The sequence below is a fragment of the Hemicordylus capensis genome, chromosome 4 (assembly GCF_027244095.1).
Source record: "Hemicordylus capensis ecotype Gifberg chromosome 4, rHemCap1.1.pri, whole genome shotgun sequence".
NCBI classification, from domain to species: Eukaryota; Metazoa; Chordata; class Lepidosauria; order Squamata; family Cordylidae; genus Hemicordylus; species Hemicordylus capensis.
In genome coordinates this window covers 182,058,895-182,077,780 of record NC_069660.1, presented here as the reverse complement: position 1 = coordinate 182,077,780, position 18,886 = coordinate 182,058,895, and the positions used below count along the sequence as shown (strand labels likewise).

Here is an 18,886-nt window from a genome sequence, read left to right as displayed (position 1 = left end):
GATACCATCCAGTGGTGCCCCTCAGTAGGAGTGTTGCTGTGATAGCAGCAGCTACTTGCCCTTCCCTTCCCTTCCCTTCCACTGGACAAGAGAATTGGGTTCTCCTGCACATCTGCACCATCAATCACAAACCTGGGAGTAACTGAGGCACTCATTTCCCATCTAGAGGAGTGCCAAATAGTGCAGAGCTTATACACTCCCCGGCTGCTTGGCACCCTTCTGATTAGGAAATGGGATGATGTAAGGGGACGCTGGGATAAGTGCTCATGAAGGCATGATTCAGTCCCTGGGACTCAATGGAGAACAGGAGAGATGCTCTCTGTTCCTTCCTGACACTAGTTCTGAGTTCAGTTCGTAATGGACTGTAGGGATGTGCACAAACCGCAGTTCAAACCACAGTTTGGTAGCAGGGACGGGGAGCTTTAAGAAAGAGGAGAGCAGGACCTTACCTGCTTCTCCACTGCCCCATGCAGCTTCCTGGCACGCATCCCAAGATTCCCTGTGTGGCGCCAGCATTCTTGGGACATGCGCAGCCCCAGCAAGAAGCTGGGGACCTGCTCTTGTCTTTCTTAAAGCTCCCAGTCCCCGAACTGTGCTCAAACCGTGGTTCATGCACATCCCTACAGGACTGCGCCACTTGAGAATTCAAGAGGGATGATCAGGTTTGAATTCTTCCCCATATCAGGAACTCCCTGAACATAGAAAACTAGCTTCTAGTTCCAGTTAATACTTCTCTCCAATAATACAGTATTTATGTGCAGGTGGTTTTTTGACAAGAGAAAGCTTATCTCCTATCCATAGTATGATGTGGCATAGTCCCATAAAAAATGCACCACATGCTTCAACTGATGTGGCTGAATGTTCTATTTAGCTGGAAGTGGATGAGTTTCCAGAAGTGCTGTGTCCCAAAGAAATCCTTCTTAGAATTATCTCTGCTTTCATTCTTATCGATAAGGAAATACAGACAGAAAATAATAAGCCCCTTGCCAACATACTTACCATTGACGAAGCTGTTAATCAACCATGAATACCAGCTATCAAAAAAGAAAGAAAGCCTTAATATGAAAAAGATGGATCTGATCACCTTTCAAAAGGAAATGTTGAACAGTTTTTTTTGTTTTGTTTTTTTTTTAAGAATAGCTGTTTCTTAAGAAAATACTTTAACATAAAAAATTAGGTATAAAATATTTATATGCGGCACAGCTACATTTGTACTAAAAGCAAAAAACATTTCTTTATAATAAGCACGTCAGAATATTAAGTGAATCACACTAAAATATGGCACAAACAGATGGGATCCATTCAGAACTCACTGCCACACTAGTCTGGTCATCAGAAATGTGCTGTGGGCTTGAATGATTCTTCCTCCCCTCTGATGTGCCATGCCTTTTCCACTTCCTTATTCATGGTAGCCAGAGTTAGCAGTGACATCCAGTTACTCAAACAAGGGCTAAATCACACATCATGTCAATTGCAAAGTTTAGCCCTGCCCTTTTAAGTGTTAAACAGCAGATGTAGGGGCTGATCAGGATCAGAACTGTGGGACATGGGTTATTTCAACTTGCTGAAATTTAACCTTTGATGCAAGTTGTACCCCCACAGTTGCTATTGGCCCCCGGAATGAACTTTTTTCTGTTCTGGGGCAAAGTATTCAGGGGCACAATTTTTATCAAGACTATGGCACCATGGGAAAGGGTAAAACATGCCCTTCCAATGGTCTCAATCCTGATTCTAACTCCCTCCCCTGCTGCTGTTACTTATACACACAGCCAAACTATGCATTTCACATAATGTTTGGTTTTATACTTACTGCTAACTATAACTGCCTCCCAACTATTAAAAAAACCTCATTTGGAAGCAGTTTTACAGTACGTTTGCAATGGTCACACCATAGTTTGGCTGTGACTTCCTGAACTGGGCCATTATAGTACCACAGCATTTACTCTCAGCATTTACTCTCCAAGGGCTCAAATGTGTATTCTTTGCAAAACAAACTGACAGGATAGTCACAAAACAAGACAGACATTTAGCCTCAGGATAATAAAAATACTTTTTTCAAATCATCTTTTTGACTTAACAAAATTACAAGTCCATGGCTGACAGATATTTTAAGCTGTACACGTCAGATCTCTGAAATGATTCATAGCACCTTACCTTTTATATCTGATATTCAGAAGCGAATAAACTGCACCTCCAATACACAACGGGTACAACAAATATGACAAGTACTTCATGGCCTGGGAAAGCAAGACAAGATTATTTGTTCAACTATCTTATTATAATTACATTGGTGTCCCATTCTTCTTCCATGGAGCTCAAGATGGTGCACTTGAATTTTTCTCCTTGTAAAAATCCAATTCCTAAATCTGTGCTGGGACAGATACACTGTACCCTACAGAACCCATTAGACTTTGCAGTGATATCTGTTTGTGATACTTTCACCATCCACAGGTTTATGAGGACCTATGTTTCTGCTTATTCCAGTAGGACCCTCAGCTTGCTAAGAAAACCCACAACAATACATCAATCCATTCAACTACATTATCATTAAATGCTAAGTTACAGATGTCTTTTACCTGGGTATCGTACTCCTCAGTTTTCTTTTCAGACTCAGTAAATGCGCCAAACTATATTAAAAAAAGCAGGAACAAAAATAGTCAGGAAGACTACATACTCATATATTGAATTCTGGCTGGAAGATAATCTTGATCACAGAAATATGAATGTTATTATGAGATAATTGCCTGGAGTAGAGGGTTGGCAAATGGGTGCCACCTCTCTGCTCTCTAATTGCCACCCGCGAGGCAAAAAGATGTAGGAAGAAAGTGGCACAAGATACTGCTGGCAGTTTGCTTTAAGAGGCAAAAAGATGGAGCACTGGATGACCCCCTGTCACTTGCTTCTCAAAGTGGCCCTCTCAAAGAACTAAATGCTGAACAGGGACCTAAAGCACGGAGTTTTTGATAATTTTAAATCAGTGAGGCTGCTATTAGCCCTGGAGGGAGGGAGGAATACAGGTAACTGTATTTTTTCTGCTGTGGACAGGCAGAGCCTTAGAGGGTGGTAATTCAGCACAGGGGAAGGTTAACTCTCTTCTCCACCAAGTGCTGCTGCTCCAGTCCAACTTCGGAGATCTGTGCAGCCATGTGTAAATAAAACATCAGGAGAGCCGTGTCCTGCATCATATGCAGTTTGAACCTTAGTAGCATTGCATCTAGCACATACTATGCGGACTACTCCAGAAGGAAAAGGGGGCTAAACCTAATGAGGTGACTTACACACACATTTTTCAAAAAATAAAAATAAAAATTGTACAATACCTTAACTGCTGGTATCAGGCCTCCCCATTCAATTGTCATTTTTAATGCTTTCTTCACTTTCCAAAGCTAGAAAGAAAAATATTATTTTAATATCTCAAGGTGTCATGTTTACCTTTTTGCGTGGTCTTTATATAACCTGATTTTGCTATATTTATGTTACCAGCAATTACCAGGAACAAGAGAGTGGACTGCAGCCACAGTGAAATTTATCACCAATAGTAAATCCTACATTCTCGTGCGGGGGAGAGGCGGGGGAAGACACTTCCATTACAATTCACTACTAGATCAACTGAGTTCTGGAAAGGTCATCTATTGCTGTGATCACAGATTAATGACAAGTCATTTCTGGAAGCTATAAACGGTAGCATATATTGACCTCAATGGTGTAAGCACCTTCTCCTTCTGACCAAATGATAGATATAGAAATCTCAACTCTTCACGTGTTACTTTTCCAATTTCTTCCTCCTTTCATATGAGCAGTCTATTTGAGCAACCAGGGCACCACAAGTAGGACATTCTACAGCGAATTCTGTGAGCCAAAATGTAACCAATCAAGCAGTATTTGAAATCAGTTTCCAGCTCACAAAAGTAGGCTGTTTTCATAAGAGGGGAGAAAAGCTATAAAAAACTTGTGACAATCAGGGCTGTGCTTAAGCTGCAGTTTTGTAGAAGTGTAATATGCCTAGTATATTATTTGGCACAGAATTCAGATTTTTTAAAAAATGTTTCTAGACCTTTTGATTGTGAAGATATGAGTGGAAGTGTGTGAGCCTCTTGAAATCCAAGAAGCCAAAAGAATAGCTGAACAAGGATAAGGTCCTTCAATGTCCCTGTATAGTATAATCAGAATTATGCAAAACGGCAAATATGGGTGAGTGAACTATACAAACCAAGAGGGAAACACACATATTCGCTTAATGTATATAGACTGCAAAATTGGTGGATTTCATTTCTTATTTTTAGTGCAGAGCACACAAAGCCCTGGCTATAACAACACTTAAGCCAAATGGGATAGTTTTCAATTAAATAGCTATTATTTAACTTCAAGTTAGAGTCATCAACTATAATTATTAAACAGTATAATTATTATATCAGTTAAAACATTTTTTGTTTAATATTGTAAAAGGTGTTGGCCAAGGTACAAAGGTGGTACACAAAATACAAACAAACAGTATCAGTAACCTACAGATCACTTAAAAAGACAAACCTCTTGGATTTAAGCTGGTTTTGATCTATTAAAGTCAATTGGATGAAGTCAACTTAAGTCCATATATTCTAACAAAGCCACCTTGAGAACTGGACTGCTTGTGCTTCTACACAACACAAATGGGCAGACTTCACATGCAGAGATATGTGACAACTTACTTCAATTACTGCACCAACACCAGCTGGAATCAGCACCAACAAGCTTGTTTGCTCATCCAAGAGGAAAAGAAATATGATCACAGTACTAAAGCACCGCCAAAGCACTGTGTAAAAAGAGATTCACATTAGTACACTGTGGACTTTTGAATAATGCATTTCTACAGCTTTGAGAACTCTACACCTATTGTAGTTACAATAGAAATTCATTCTATTTGTTGCCAAGTCTGATTTCTACATCTTCAAGTAGAAGCAGTTACAATGTACATTATTTCAGGTGATATTGTATAGCATTTTGCTGCAGAGTAATAACCAGAACCAAGCAGAATAGGACATTTGGGATTTGTTCACATATTACCATAAAGCAGTGTGTTCCAACTAGCTGGTATTCAAAACAAACCTGAAGGCACTTCAGAGGAGGTCACCCCCAACCCCTCCCGCCATGTGTGTGTGTGTGTGTGTGTGTGTGTGTGTGTGTGTGTGTGTGTGTGTGTGTGTTCTGACTGGAAGGAGGTAAGCCCAGGGCAGTGACTCGCAGAGACACAACATCCTTCAAGAGTGTGTCATTCTGCTATGTCTCTGAATCAAGGTACAGTGGTCCCTCGACTTACGAAGCACTCGTCATCCGAATGTTACGACATACGAACGACAAAAAATACCGGAAGTAGTTGCCGGTTTAGATGCGGCTTCCTCGACCTACGAATTTTTAGATGCGGTTTCCTCGACTTAGGAGTGTTCCGGACCTCCGTGGATGCGCTTTTCGACTTACGAAAATTCCGACCTACGAACGTGCATTCGGATCAGATTATCTTCGTAAGTCGAGGGACCACTGTATGATTAAATCGTATTTGACACAAAGACACGGAAGAATTACCTGCCACCAGAGGAAGTCATTTGGGAAAACAGGAGGCAAGGCCAATGAAACATGCCGAGACAACCCAATTCACACGTTATAGTCAATGCATGTACAATCTTAGTACAGTGTATGTGTATGAACATAAGAATAGCCCTGCTGCATCAGGCCCAAGGCCCATCCAGTCCAGAATCCTGTTTCCCAAAGCCCATAGGCAACAGGTCAGGGCATGCCCTCTCTCCTGCTGTTGCTTCCCTGCCACTGGTATTTAGAGGCATCTTGCCTCTGAGCCTGAAGGCAGCCTATAGCCATCAAGATTAGTAGCCACTGCCTGTCTCCATGAATTTGTCAAAGCCCCTTTAAAAGCCATCCAAGCTGGAGGCCATTAGCAAATACCAAGACAGAGAATTCCACAGATTAATTATGCGCAGTGTGAAAAAAGTGCTTCCTTTTGTTGGTCCTAAATTTCCATAATGTGTGAATAATTGTACATCATTCAGGAGGTACAGGAGGCGGTACACAGGTTATCTTTTAAAATGAACACATGTACAAGTCATTCACACAAACATGTGTGCATGCATATAGACATAGGTATGCACATACAATGTATATCTAAACAGGGCTATAGTCAGCAGCCTCTTCTGAATGTGAGTATCCTGGGCACAGCAGCCTTTGACTATTAGTTTATTTGTGCTACATAATACTGGAAATCAGGATTTCCATGTTAAGGGAATTGGCTCCTTTCCATTTTCTGATGCAAGTCAGAATCTAACTGCTACTGCTAGAGGCTTTACTGACAACATCCTCGGCAAATTTAATAGCAGTAATGAGGGACATGGTGAGGTGCAACTCTTAGGCTCTAAACCATCTTTCTTTGTGGAAGTGTATCACTGTTCAAGCCTGAAATCTTTGGACCAGTGTAAAATTTCCTGTGGATTATGGCCCAAAACGTATACAGGTTGAGTATCCCTAATCCGGACATCCAAAATCCGGAAACCACTATGGCGTGTGCCCGCAGCACCAACTTGTTGCAGCTGAGTGCCTCGTAACAAAACAAAAAACAAAACGCCTCAGCTCACTCGCTCGGGCGCTAGAGACGAAGGCGAGTGGGGGAGAACAAGCCCGGCAGTTGGAGCAGCAGCCGCTGATGCTGCCGCCAAAGTGTAAATCGAGGACGGGAAGGGAAAGGATCGGAGGGAGATGAGAGAGGGTGAGATGATAGGGGAAAGCTTGGATCCCATGCCCAAGAGATCTCATTACAGTATGCAAATATTCCAAAATCCAGAAAAGTCCGAAATCCGGAACACTTCTGGTCCCAAGCAGTTCGGATAAGGGATACTCAACCTGTAGCTCTCTCAGCGATTACTTCCATGTATGAAGTGAGCCATCACAGACAGATACAACAGACAGAACGTTCAACTTAATCACAACACATTGCTAAATAACTGGTTTCTCATCATGATATACATGGATGTGTGAGCACTCTTTATATCTCACATATGTTTTGCTTATTCATATTGGGGAACGGACTGTAGTTTAGTGGCAGGGCACATATTTCGTATGCAGAAGGTGCCAAGTTCAATTGTTGGCATTTTCAAGAGGGGCAAGATTCATCTCTGGAACCCAAGAACTATGCTGCCAGTCAGCACAGGAAGTACTGAGCTAGATGGACCAATGGTCTGACTCAACATAAGGCAGCTTCATCTGTTTGTCACTGGGGAGGATCTGCTTTAAGGCCTTACTTTGGGAGGCTCAAATGACACGAGCAGAGGGTAGAAGCCTTCTTGGTGATAACACCACCTTTCTGGAATGCCCCTCCTACCGAGGTCCAACTCGTCTCATAATTTTGGATAGCAGGTTAAAGCAGCATTGCTCTCCCAAGCTCTTGATCTGCAGATTTTAATTGGAATGTTATTTTTAGCTGCTACTAAATTTTTGGTGCTTTTTGGTCATTTTTGGTGCTGTTTATTTTAGTAACAATTGGGTTTATTTATAAATGCTCATTGCTGCAGAGTTGTCATGGTGGTGGTACACTGTCTTGGTTAACAAAGGGGAAATGGCATATAAAACCAAGTAAATCACTATGTACTATACCTGCTTTTGTAGACATGCCAATCATGCTCTTTTTCTTCTTCCAGAAACTGATGTCATTCTTGAATGCAAGGAAGTCAAAGAGAAGCTGCAAGTGCCAAACACCATCACAGCTTAGAACTGGCATTACAAGGGAGCATAGTAGCAGTTTTACAGTTAGAATTGCTTTGCAAGTAAGTCCACTAGAGAAACTATCCTGCAATATAGTCAGGGAAGCTGCTGAAAAGTTGTACATATGTCTGTGGCACACTGATGGCCTGAAAGATGACAAGAAACAGCTCCTCCAGTTTGTAAATATTAGCCTGCCTACTTGCCTAGAGGAGACTCTCACATGCCAGAGGCCACCAGGTGAATGGCTAATCTTAAGCTTCGCTTATCCTTTCAAATATGACGGATATTTGAGATGAAAAGCCATTTAAATATACACATATCATATTGCCTTTATTTACAGATGTATTCAAAACATTGTATGCTTGATGTATCCAATCTAATTTTTCAAGCTTTCCTTTACTTTCAGGATTCAAACTGTCTTTCTAACTGAAAGCTCAGATCCCAAGAGGTTTTTCAGGGGCTTGTAGGTCACATCAAAGAGCATTACATCACATCAGGGAGCCAGCGTGGTATAGTGGTTGGAGTGCTGGACTAGGACCAGGGAGACCTGAGTTCAAATCCCCATTCAGCCATAAGACTAGCTGGGTGACTCTGACTCTGGGCCAGTCACTTCTCTCTCAGTCTAACCTACTTCACAGGGTTGTTGTGAGGAGAAACTCAAGTATGTAGTACACCGCCCTGGGCTCCTTGGAGGAAGAGCAGGATATAAATGTAAAATAATAATAATAATAATAATAATAATAATAATAATAATAAATAATAATAAATAATAATAATAATTACAGGTCACATCTATCTATACAATGCTCCTATTATTAGCTACTGTTTATTTGCAATTTTTCCTCCAAGAAACTCAAAGCAGCAGTTTGGCTTCACAGATCTAACCAAAGAGGTAGGTGAGGAGGAGAAAGAGTGACTAGCTCTAGATTAATGAATGAGGGTGGGTTTCAGCCGGCATTTTCCCTTGTCTAAGCCCAGCTCACTAGCCACTACTGCACCATCTCTCTTCCTCTGTCCCTACGGAGAAGAGAGCTGGTCTTGGGGTAGCAAGCATGACTCGTCCCCTTAGCTAAGCAGGGTCTGCTCTGATTGCATATGAAATGGAGACTAGAAGAGTGAGCACTGTCAGATATTCCCTCAGGGGATGGAGCCACTCTGGGAAGACCAAATTCAAGTTCCCTCCCTGGCTTCTCCAAGATAGGGCTGAGAGAGATTCCTGCCTGTAACCTTGGAGAAGCTGCTGCCAATCTGTGAAGACAATACTGAGCTAGACAGAACAATGGTCTGATTCAGTATATGGCAGCTGCCTATGTTCCTACTTTAATTTATACATGGCCTCAAACAGAACTGGTGCTATTCCAGGCAGGCGCTTAGAGTCCCATGTATTAAGCATCTATCAGACAGCTATTACCAGTGCCTACACATGCACGGTCACCTTAAGTGGCACAGTGGGGAAATGCTTGACTAACAGAAGGTTGCTGGTTCAAATCTCCACTGGGAAACACCTATATCGGGCAGCAGTGATATAGGAAGATGCTGAAAGGCATCATCTCATACTGCGCGGGAGGAGGCAATGGTAAACTCCTCTTGTATTCTACCAAAGAAAACCACAGGGCTCTGTGGGCGCCAGGAGTCGAAATCGACTTGATGGCACACTTTACCTTTACACATGCATGGTCCACTTACATGGAATGCTGCTACAAAGAATGTCAAAGCAAGAAAATAGAGGTTGGTATCCACAAAAATCCCCTTCACTTCATCAGCATCTTTTTCTGAAAAGCCTGGAAGAACAAACAAGACACTATGCTGTTTATTTGAGCGTGGAGGTTGAAGTGCCTACAAATTTTAAGCCGCTCAGAGTTGAGGTTATCAAAATAAATGCTCCCACACACACTTTACACTTCCAGGCAGGTAACATTAATGGAAAATTACAGCCATCAGCTCATACACCCAAATTCAGCCACGAAGCACCAATATAGATTCATTCTGAGGAGGACGCTAACACTTTGACTGTTGGGGAGGGTATAACTCCGTGTTAGACCCTATGCACTGCATGTGGAAGGCCCTAGGGTTGGATTTCTGGCATCTTTACTTAAAACAATTTGAGGTAGCAGGACGGGGAAAGACTTCTGCAAGAGAATGGAGAGAGCTCCTGCCAGGCAATGTAGAAAATACTGGGCTAGACTGATTAGTGATCTGACAGTGTAGGACAGCTTCCTACGCTTGACATTGATCAACATGACTTTATGAAAGCAAGGTGCCAGCAAAATCAGAGTTCTTTTACTGGCAATGTTTTCCGGCCTTTGAAACATATTATGAAATATGTGACATAACACACTGCACAACATTCTGGGTGATCAAATGCATTAAGAGCTGGCTAAAAAATACATCCTGGGTGCAATCCACCTCCCAGTGAAGACATGACAAAGTCTGCATTGCCTTCGGACTATACCTGTTGTGGGCACCGGAGAACACAGGACACGATCCAGATTAGTATTTTGTTAATATTAAAGTAATTCTTGCTCAGACATTAGGCTTGTTCACACAACAGCGCTGCACACTGCAGGTGGGGGCTTACCTGGCTGAATGCCTTTCTATGAAAAAAGTTGCCTAAACAAGCAAGCAAGCATGAAGGAAGCTAGGCCTGAACTCTTTGCCAAAACATCTTTATGATGTGCAGAACCTTGTTTTAAATACACAACACCCAGTCATGCTGATCTCCACTTACAGTCAGAAGTGTCACATTTGTTGTGTGTATGTTGCTAAATTTAGGGAGAAAAAGTATATTTACTCCTGAATGGTACAAAAACTAAACTTTCAGAACCAGAAGCATTTGTGATCTTTGAGGACACGCTTGAAGACATTTCCAAGCAATCCCCTTTACAAAGTGCTCCCCTCCTTTTAATCCAACAGTAACAGAGGCCTACCAAATTGCTGCAGGGAGTACACGGCATCTTGCATGTGGATCCAGAATCTAAGCTTTCCCAAAGATATTTTATCATACGACACTGTAAGTGGTAGCTCTGTTGTTGAACGGTTTATAATCTGGATGGGTTGAAACAAAAAAACAGCAAGATTTAACAAGGTGATTAACGCCCCCATCTATTACCAGTTGTCAGATTACAATGTTTTACTTGTTCCCAAATTACTTTATATGCACATTAATGATTTACACCTATTAAAGATTCCCTTTTCAATGATTCAAATTTCCCAGATCTTAAAAAGCTCTACGAACTTGTTTTTTAAAAATGTGACATGATACATCTCATACAAGGTGCATACCAGATGCAATCCCCATAAGGCTGAATGGAACCTTTTAATCACCCAGATACATTAGTGCTAAGTACACTGCAATGTGTCCAGTCCTTCTCTAGAATGAGAGGCCTATATGGGCCTGTCATCATCATGATATTAATCTGCTCCATTCTTCCCCATGGTGTGTGTAGTCTACTCATGTTCAAAGCGCCAGCAGCCTGTGTGCTTGGCCATGGAAAAGAGTGGGGATGTTGGATGCTATATGTGCAAAGACCGTGTGTGTTGTGGTGTGTACAGCACTGCAAGTGTGTGGCAGAAAACAAGCAGGAAAGGGAGAAGAGTGAAAGGAGACTCCATTCAACTGTATGGGGTTCCCCCTCCTACATGCACACCAGGCTGTGAGCCTGGAAAAAGCGGAGGGGGGGCATCCCAAAAGAGTTTGTTTTGAGTGTGCTTTTTTCAAAGTCTCTGCTGTAGCAGAAACTGTGAGAATGTTCATTAACAGACAAGTACATATCACCACAATTAAAAGGACATATTCTGTTACTCACTATTAAATCTTTTACTCGGTTGCTCAGCTGATCAATAAATAATATTGGAAGATAATGCACCGTCTTGCCCAACTGGACCCTAGGTTTTAAAATGGATTTTACAATGGATTATACAAGCGTAAAGTTATACAAAATGGATTTTACAAGTAGCTGTGAAATAAATAATTACTAGCTGATCCCGCACAGAGCATCTGTGCGGTAGTACATTCCACTCCCCATCAAGCTCCCCCACCAGCTTCTACCCAGTCTCTGGTCATTGATGCCTGCCCGCTTCTCCTCCCCACTCCCCGCCAGGCCGCTTCTCCCCCGCCACTCCCCAGCAGCGGTTCACGGTTTCTGCCGCCGCCGCCTCACCACAGCCAGGCCTGCCGCCCCCTCCGCAGCCTTCACCGGGCCCGCCTCCCCCTCCACAGCCTCCTCGCTGCAGCCGGGCTAGGCCACCACTGACGCTGCTGCCCCCTCCCCCTCCTCACAGCAGCCATGGGCTCGTCGCGGCCGGGTTAGGCTGCCCCTGCCGCCTCCTCACAGTGGCCATGGGCCTGCCGTGGCCGCCCCGCCCCTTCCTTGCTGCGGCTGGGCTAGGCCTGCTGCTGCCGCTGTCACCCCCTCCTCACAGTGGCCATTGCCAGCGGCCAGGCCAACCAGTGCCCAGCCTATTCAGGTGCCTCCTCTGCCAGCACGCATAGCCCTTGCCACATCCTCACGCATGGCATGGCAGGCTAAGAGAATTATAATGATGCTGATGACGATATTCTAACTGAAAAATAAATCATCTGATATCTTTTATCACGGGGAGGGAGATACTTTATCCAGGCCCAGTAGTTCGGGGAGTGGCTTAGATTGAGCTGCAAGCCCATAATTAAGAGGAGGAAAAAAAGGAGGCTAAATTGTAAATCATGCTTGAGCATGTTTATGCCGACTCATTTCCCTGTATACATATAAGATGTCAAGGTCTTGTAAGATTTGTTGGAGCATTCTGAACAGCTTGCTGCTGGCCCAGGCACTTCTTGAGAATGGAGAGTTTGTTTGCAGGACACTCTAGGCCAGAGCTGCTCAATTTTGGCCCTCCTGCAGATGTTGGCCTACAACTCCCATAACCCCTGGCTATTGGCCACTGTGGCTAGGGATTATGGGAGTTGTAGTCCAAAAACAGCTGGCTGGGCCTAAGTTGAGCAGGCCTGCCTAGGCCTTGCAGTTTGACAGAAATGCATTTCCCTCTGTCTCTCAAGAATGAGCCCAAAGTCCCTTTGTTCCTGCCAGTAAGTCCTATGCATAGCCAAAAGAGTTGCCAAGACCTAGCAGCAAAAGGATGAACAAGCACTGTCATAATCAGGGACACTGCAATCGCAGGAACAGTGGGAACCAGAGCTGCTGATATTATGTATAGAACTCAGAACATCGGAGAGTCAATGGGTTGGGCCTCTGGTCTTCTGAGTACATTTAAGAACAGACACCAGATCGCGGGGAGAAAGAACAATGTTTAAATGGCACTTGTCACTCATACATCATTAATATACATAACCTTAATTGGAGCCAGAAATATAAGAGCATAAGAACAGCCCCGCTGGATCAGGCACAAGGCCCATCTAGTCCTTGTTTCACACAGTGGCCCACCAGGTGCTTCTGGGAAGCCCACAGGCAAGAAGTGAGGGCATGGCCTCTCTCCTACTGTTGTTCCCCTGAAACTGGTATTTAGAGGCATCTTGCCTCTGAGGCTGGAGGTGGCCTATAGCCCTCAGACTAGCAGCTATTGATAGACCTGTCCTCCGTGGCTTCCTCCACACTTTGTATGATGTTATAGACCTCTATCATGTCTCCCCTCTGTCATCTTTTTTTCTAAACTAAAAAGCCCCAGGTGTTGTACCTTTGCCTTGTAAAGAAGGTGCTCTAGGCCCCTGATCATCTTCACTGCCCTATTCTGCACCTTCTCAAGTTCTATAATCTCCTTTCTGAGGACGGTAACCAGCACTGTAAATAGTACTCCAAATGTGGCCACACCATAATTCTGTATCAAGGCATTATAATATTAGCAGTTTTATTTTCAATCCCTACCTAACAGCCTAAATTTGGCTTCCAGGACCTCCTGGCTACATTTCCCAACACTGGTGGTGCCAATGTGCACCACAACAGCTGACTCCTCCCCAGCACCGCCTATCTAGATGGAGTTTAAAGAAGGGGACCTAAAGAAGCTAAAAGGACACCAACCGTTCCTCCAGTTTTGCCAAAATAGGCAAGGCTTTTTGGGGAGAGCAAAGGGGACTTAAGTTACAAGTTTGTACTAGGCCCAGAGAAATTATGTGGACACTGTACCCAGAACAAATTTTAGTATGCTGAATATGAGTCCCTCCAACTTTTTAAGAGATTGGATTAATACTGGTTTAGTAGTTTTGGTGTTGTAACTGAGGAAAAAACCTGAATATTCACTTAACATTGCAATCTCTTCTCAAGACCCCAAGACTGTCCTCCCCCACCTAACTGGCCCTTACTGAGAGCAGGCATGCCTCACATGAAGGGTCAGCAACTGGAAGGCCCTATGCATAACCTGCCCTCCAGACTGCCAACCCCAGAGAAAAAGAGATGTTGGTGGGTGATTAGTATCTGTGGCAGTTCTGGGGGAAGGGAGTTAGCGGTTCATTTTTGACTTTCCTGTTAAAAGTGGCCTTGGAAAAGCTAGTTTTTTACTAGGGTTCTAAACAGTTAAGTAGACATAAAATTCACACATCTAAAGTCAAGTGCTGTAAGTAAATTACATTCATATCCCACCTTTCTTGAAGTTCCTCAGGGCACTGTACATGGGGTTATCCCATTTTATCCCTGGCAACTTGAGGTACTTTATCTGAGAGATGGTGACTTGACCAAGGCCATCAAACATGCTTCATGGTCGAGTGAGGACTTTAACTCAGGAAATCCCTGGTTCAAGTCCAATAATTTACCAACTCTACTACAAGTCTACCATGACAGCATGTCACTTCAACATCACCACACTCTACAGAGCAAAGGAAATATTAAACAGTGGTGATGCAATTGACTGCAAAAACGCCAAGTTTAAAATACATTTTCAAATATGAAGCCATTTGCTAAAGGCACTGTTAAAATGGGGGGCACTGTGACTTCAAAAGCATTCAACAAATAGCCTCTCTTTTAATAACAAACCTCCATGTGTTAACCTAAGCCATGATATTACGTAACTGTTCTTTAGCCAATATCCAATGAGGGCGGGCATGTTTTTAAGGGTAACAACAAAAAGGTATCAGCAGCAGCTTACATTTTCATGTATCTGTGCACATCAGCAGGGAGGGAGGATCCATCAAAGACAAAGTCTTCCACCATAACATTTAAGGTCAACCTGGACCGCCAGTGTGAGACGGGCTCATCGAGGGCATATGTCTGCTTTTTTTCCGCTTCAATTTGCTTCTCAATAGAAAAAGAGAGACAAAACAGAACACAAGAATGAATAAACTTTCTAAATCTCGGTTTATTGCAGCTGCAGCAGAAACATGGCTAAATAGCTGTCAATTTGGTCATGATCACTTATGGATTGTAAGGCAGGGCTGCACAACAGTGTTCCCTCTAACAGGGATTCCCAGGGGTTGTTGACTACAACTCCCAGAATCCCCATGCAAAAGCCATTGCAGCTGGGGATTCTGGGAGTTGTAGTCAACAACCTCTGGGAATCCCTGTTAGAGGGAACACTGCTGCACAACTTTGGTCCTCCAACTACAGCTCCCTTATCCTCAGCCACAGTGGCCAAGTCAGGATGATGGGAGTTGTAGTGGCATTCGCTGAAAGGCTGAAGTTGTACAGCTCTGCTTTGCATTGTCAATTTGGGAATGACCACTTGCAGACTCTAACTTCTTGTCGTCCCATCTATAACGTGCAGCCATTACATTCTCATCAGAATAAAGCTCCTGTCCTCCTCTGCAGGATTCCAGCTTTAAGCAAATATCACAGCTGAGGGGAAACCTCAAAACTGTGAGCTTAACAACAGATGAACTAACTTTTTTGTCAGCTTGCCCTGAGATGGAGTCAGTAGTTCATAAATACAAGTTGTTTCTAATACTGAGAATGATACTGAACTTGCCAGGTTCTACAAAGTGGTGAGGGGAAGGAACTTGGTTCAGGGCTTAAATGGAACTGCATGCAATGCAAAGAAAAAGAAAAGTCACCCCAAAATTCACAAGATGTTTCCACATCACAGCAACTCACTGTCACAGTTCTGGTTGTCATTAAGTGAGGCATGTGCATGTCTGACTCCTAAGCATGTTTGCACATAGGGAAGAGCAGGGTATGGCATGTCCTTAGGAACACTGCAGAATGTCACAAATCTACCAGCAAGACGGTAAAACTCACCTGGGTGATAGATTCTCCAGTGAGAAGATTGATTTCTTCTGGTTTAGGGACCATATAAGTAGTCAGGGGACTTACTATATGCACCTGTTTGCCATCATGCCAAGGCAGAACTCCAGCATGATGAAGAAATATGTATGCATATAATGTCCCATTATTTCGTGTTTTCTTTGGTACAGATACATTAACTGTTCTAAAAAATAAAAATATACACTGCATAAATAACACACTTGGTCCTAACCGTGGAATACAATTATATCAGTTTTACATTAAACAGGATTATTGGCACTTAAAGTTTTGAATAAAGTTAAGTTTAGATACTTTACAAATTTTTAAAGTTCCATATAGGGATGTGCCCAAAGTGTGGTCCTCACATGTTTGCCGCCGCCCCATACAGCTTCTAGCTAGGGTGGCGTTCATCCCCATAACCACCCGTGCAGCACATGGGTGGGCACTATTTGCATGGGCAGCATGGTGTTGTTGACCATGCAAATGGTACCTGGGCAGGCACAGATGCCATGTCCGTGCTGACACCACGTGGAGGGTTATTGGGATGCATGCTGCCCCAGCAGGAAGCTGCATGGGGTGGCGGAGAGCAGGTAAGGACCCGCTCTCCTTTTCCTTAAAGTTCCCGGTACAATTTCCCTAAAAGTGCTCGAACCGCGGTTCAGGTACATTCCTAGTTCCAGATTACTGAAAAAAGTAACTTGGAAATGCCTTTTAGATGGAGGAGAGCTGGTCTTGTGGTAACAAACATGAATTGTCCTGCTAAGCAGCATCTGCCCTGGTTTGCATTTGAATGGGAGCACTACGTGTGAGCACTGTAAGGTATTCCCCTTAGGGCAGGGATTCTCAACGTTGGGTCCCCAGATGTTATTGGACTTCAACTCCCATAATCCCCAACCAAAGACCACTGGGGCTGGGGATTATGGGAGTTGAAGTCCAATAACATCTGGGGACCCAACATTGAGAATCCCTGCCTTAGGGGATGGGGTCACTCTGGGAAAAGCACCTGCATGCTTGCATGTAGAGGGGTCCAAGTTTCCTCCCTGGCATCTCCAAGATAGGGATGAGACAGACTCCAGCCTGTAACCTTGGAGAAGCCGCTGCCAGTCTGTGTAGACAATACTGAGCTAGATGTACCAATGGTCTGACTCAGTATAAGGCAGTTTCCTGTGTTCCTAAGTAACAGATGGGTTTTCCTGTTGGGATCTTGAGTTCTAATTTGTCAGGTCACAGTATGTATCGTTCTTTGATTTTGTTCCAATAAAACATTTTAGAATTACTATCATTTTTAACTGCCATGTTTGAAGTAGACAAAAATCTTCTCTGATACTATTTAAATCGGAGATGAAATTTCACCTACACCGGATTCCATAAATTCCTGTACCTGCCTAACAGCCCCTCCCCCATGTGGCAAGTGCCTCTATGCTTCCTGTTTGGAGGAGAGATGCCTCTTCTCCTTTCCTCCCTTGTTCTTCATGGGGGAAAGGAAAAGTGGTTCTCTTCCTGTGAACTGGATTTTCACAAAGCACCAGCAATGCCTCACTGCTTTTGTCTCCTGTGAAAGACCAATGGAAATGAAGAGAAACTATCCCCTCTTTCCTCCAGAGAGAACTTAGGAGGAGAAAGGTGGAAGGGGCAAGTTCTTTCTTTTCCTGTTGAGCTTTTGCAAGAAGCATCAGCAAGGCATTATTTGTGTCCTCTGCAAATGACCAGTATGAGGGCAAGAACCTTTAATTCCCAGAGTTCTCTGGACATGGTATGGGGGGAAGGGAATGGAGTGACCACAAAAAAATGGGATTAGCTAGTAAGCTGAGCTAAAATTTGCAGAGCCCTGCACCTATACCATATACAAACTGTGCCCACATGAGATCAAAATAGATGGGCTTAGAAATGCAGTCTAGGCACACTTGTCTGGAAGCAAATCCTATCAGCATTAATTAGATTTCTAGAACATGTAAGTAGAGTATTATGGCTCAGAAGTCTTCTATGAAAAATATGGGGCATGATCTAGCCAAAGGTAAGCACCTTTAAGACCCAGTAATTGCACTGAGAGAGATTTAAGCAAATGGTGTTTCCATGTCAGGTCTTGACAAATTTTATTTGGAGCTAGGAGCCAAAGGATAGACACTTGACAAAATTACAGGATTCAGTGACAGACTTTGTGGAGGGCAAATAGGCTTCTCTTCATCCCCTTTACAAGTTGCATACTTAGAACAGAAACAGAGTTGCCAGGGACAAATACAGGTTTTATTAAATAACTCTACCTCTGAATATCCTAGTCTAGGCACCACAGCCTTTTGCTGAGGGGAGTTCCCCCTAAAGCACACTTCACTTTCTTTTTAGCCCCCTCCGCCTCTTTAACATGTTAAGTCGTCTTTGCCACTTTTTAATGGGCTTTTCCTTCGCGGCAGCAGTAACCGCAGTAACCTGATGTCCTGGCCCTTTCAGTCAGGTTGAAAGGCATGCAATTGCGTTGAGGGGAGACCAATCTGATCCTTTTGGTGGACGAGAAGAGTACCCTCCTGGTGTCTCTGCCCCTAGATTATGACAGAGATCCCTCAGAAAGGGAACCTTTGAGCATAACCCATATGTGGGAAGGTGCCATAATTTGAGCCAAAGGTGTTCAACAGAAAACAAGGCAAATAAAGAAAATTACTGTGCCAATAAAAAAATTAAAAATTCTCAATTTAGTAGGTAACCAAACAAATAATGACTCCCTTCCCACCCTTGCACACAGAAAAATGGAAAGGTAAATAGAACAGAAAATAACTAGCCTGAAATAGTCTAATATCAAGAACCAAGAGCTGTCTAATGGAGCAAGACAGGACCGGAACTGGGGATTGACTGACAGCTACATAACCTAGCTACTAAGGTAAAGTGTGCCATCAAGTCGGTTTTGACTCCTGGTGACCACAGAGCCCTGTGGTTGTCTTTGGTAGAATACAGGAGGGGTACCATTGCCTCCTCGTGAGTAGTATGAGATGATGCCT

At 43.4% G+C, this 18,886-nt stretch overlaps 1 protein-coding gene across 2 annotated transcripts in view; it reads right to left on the bottom strand.

Moving 5' to 3' along the window:
- CLPTM1L (CLPTM1 like) overlaps positions 1–18,886 on the bottom strand; it is a 42,498-nt gene that overhangs the window by 13,662 nt on the left and 9,950 nt on the right. Inside the window, exons 3-13 of one of the 2 annotated variants that reach the window (XM_053246528.1) lie at positions 15,894–16,083; positions 14,809–14,957; positions 11,544–11,622; positions 10,665–10,782; positions 9,424–9,518; positions 7,630–7,714; positions 4,686–4,789; positions 3,321–3,386; positions 2,577–2,627; positions 2,155–2,237; positions 1,000–1,034 (exon numbers count right to left, since the gene is read on the bottom strand). In XM_053246528.1, coding sequence (XP_053102503.1) covers positions 1,000–1,034; positions 2,155–2,237; positions 2,577–2,627; positions 3,321–3,386; positions 4,686–4,789; positions 7,630–7,714; positions 9,424–9,518; positions 10,665–10,782; positions 11,544–11,622; positions 14,809–14,957; positions 15,894–16,083 — 1,055 coding nt within the window. The remainder of the gene's footprint in view (positions 1–999; positions 1,035–2,154; positions 2,238–2,576; positions 2,628–3,320; positions 3,387–4,685; positions 4,790–7,629; positions 7,715–9,423; positions 9,519–10,664; positions 10,783–11,543; positions 11,623–14,808; positions 14,958–15,893; positions 16,084–18,886) is intronic. The other variant, XM_053246529.1, reaches the window with a different exon arrangement.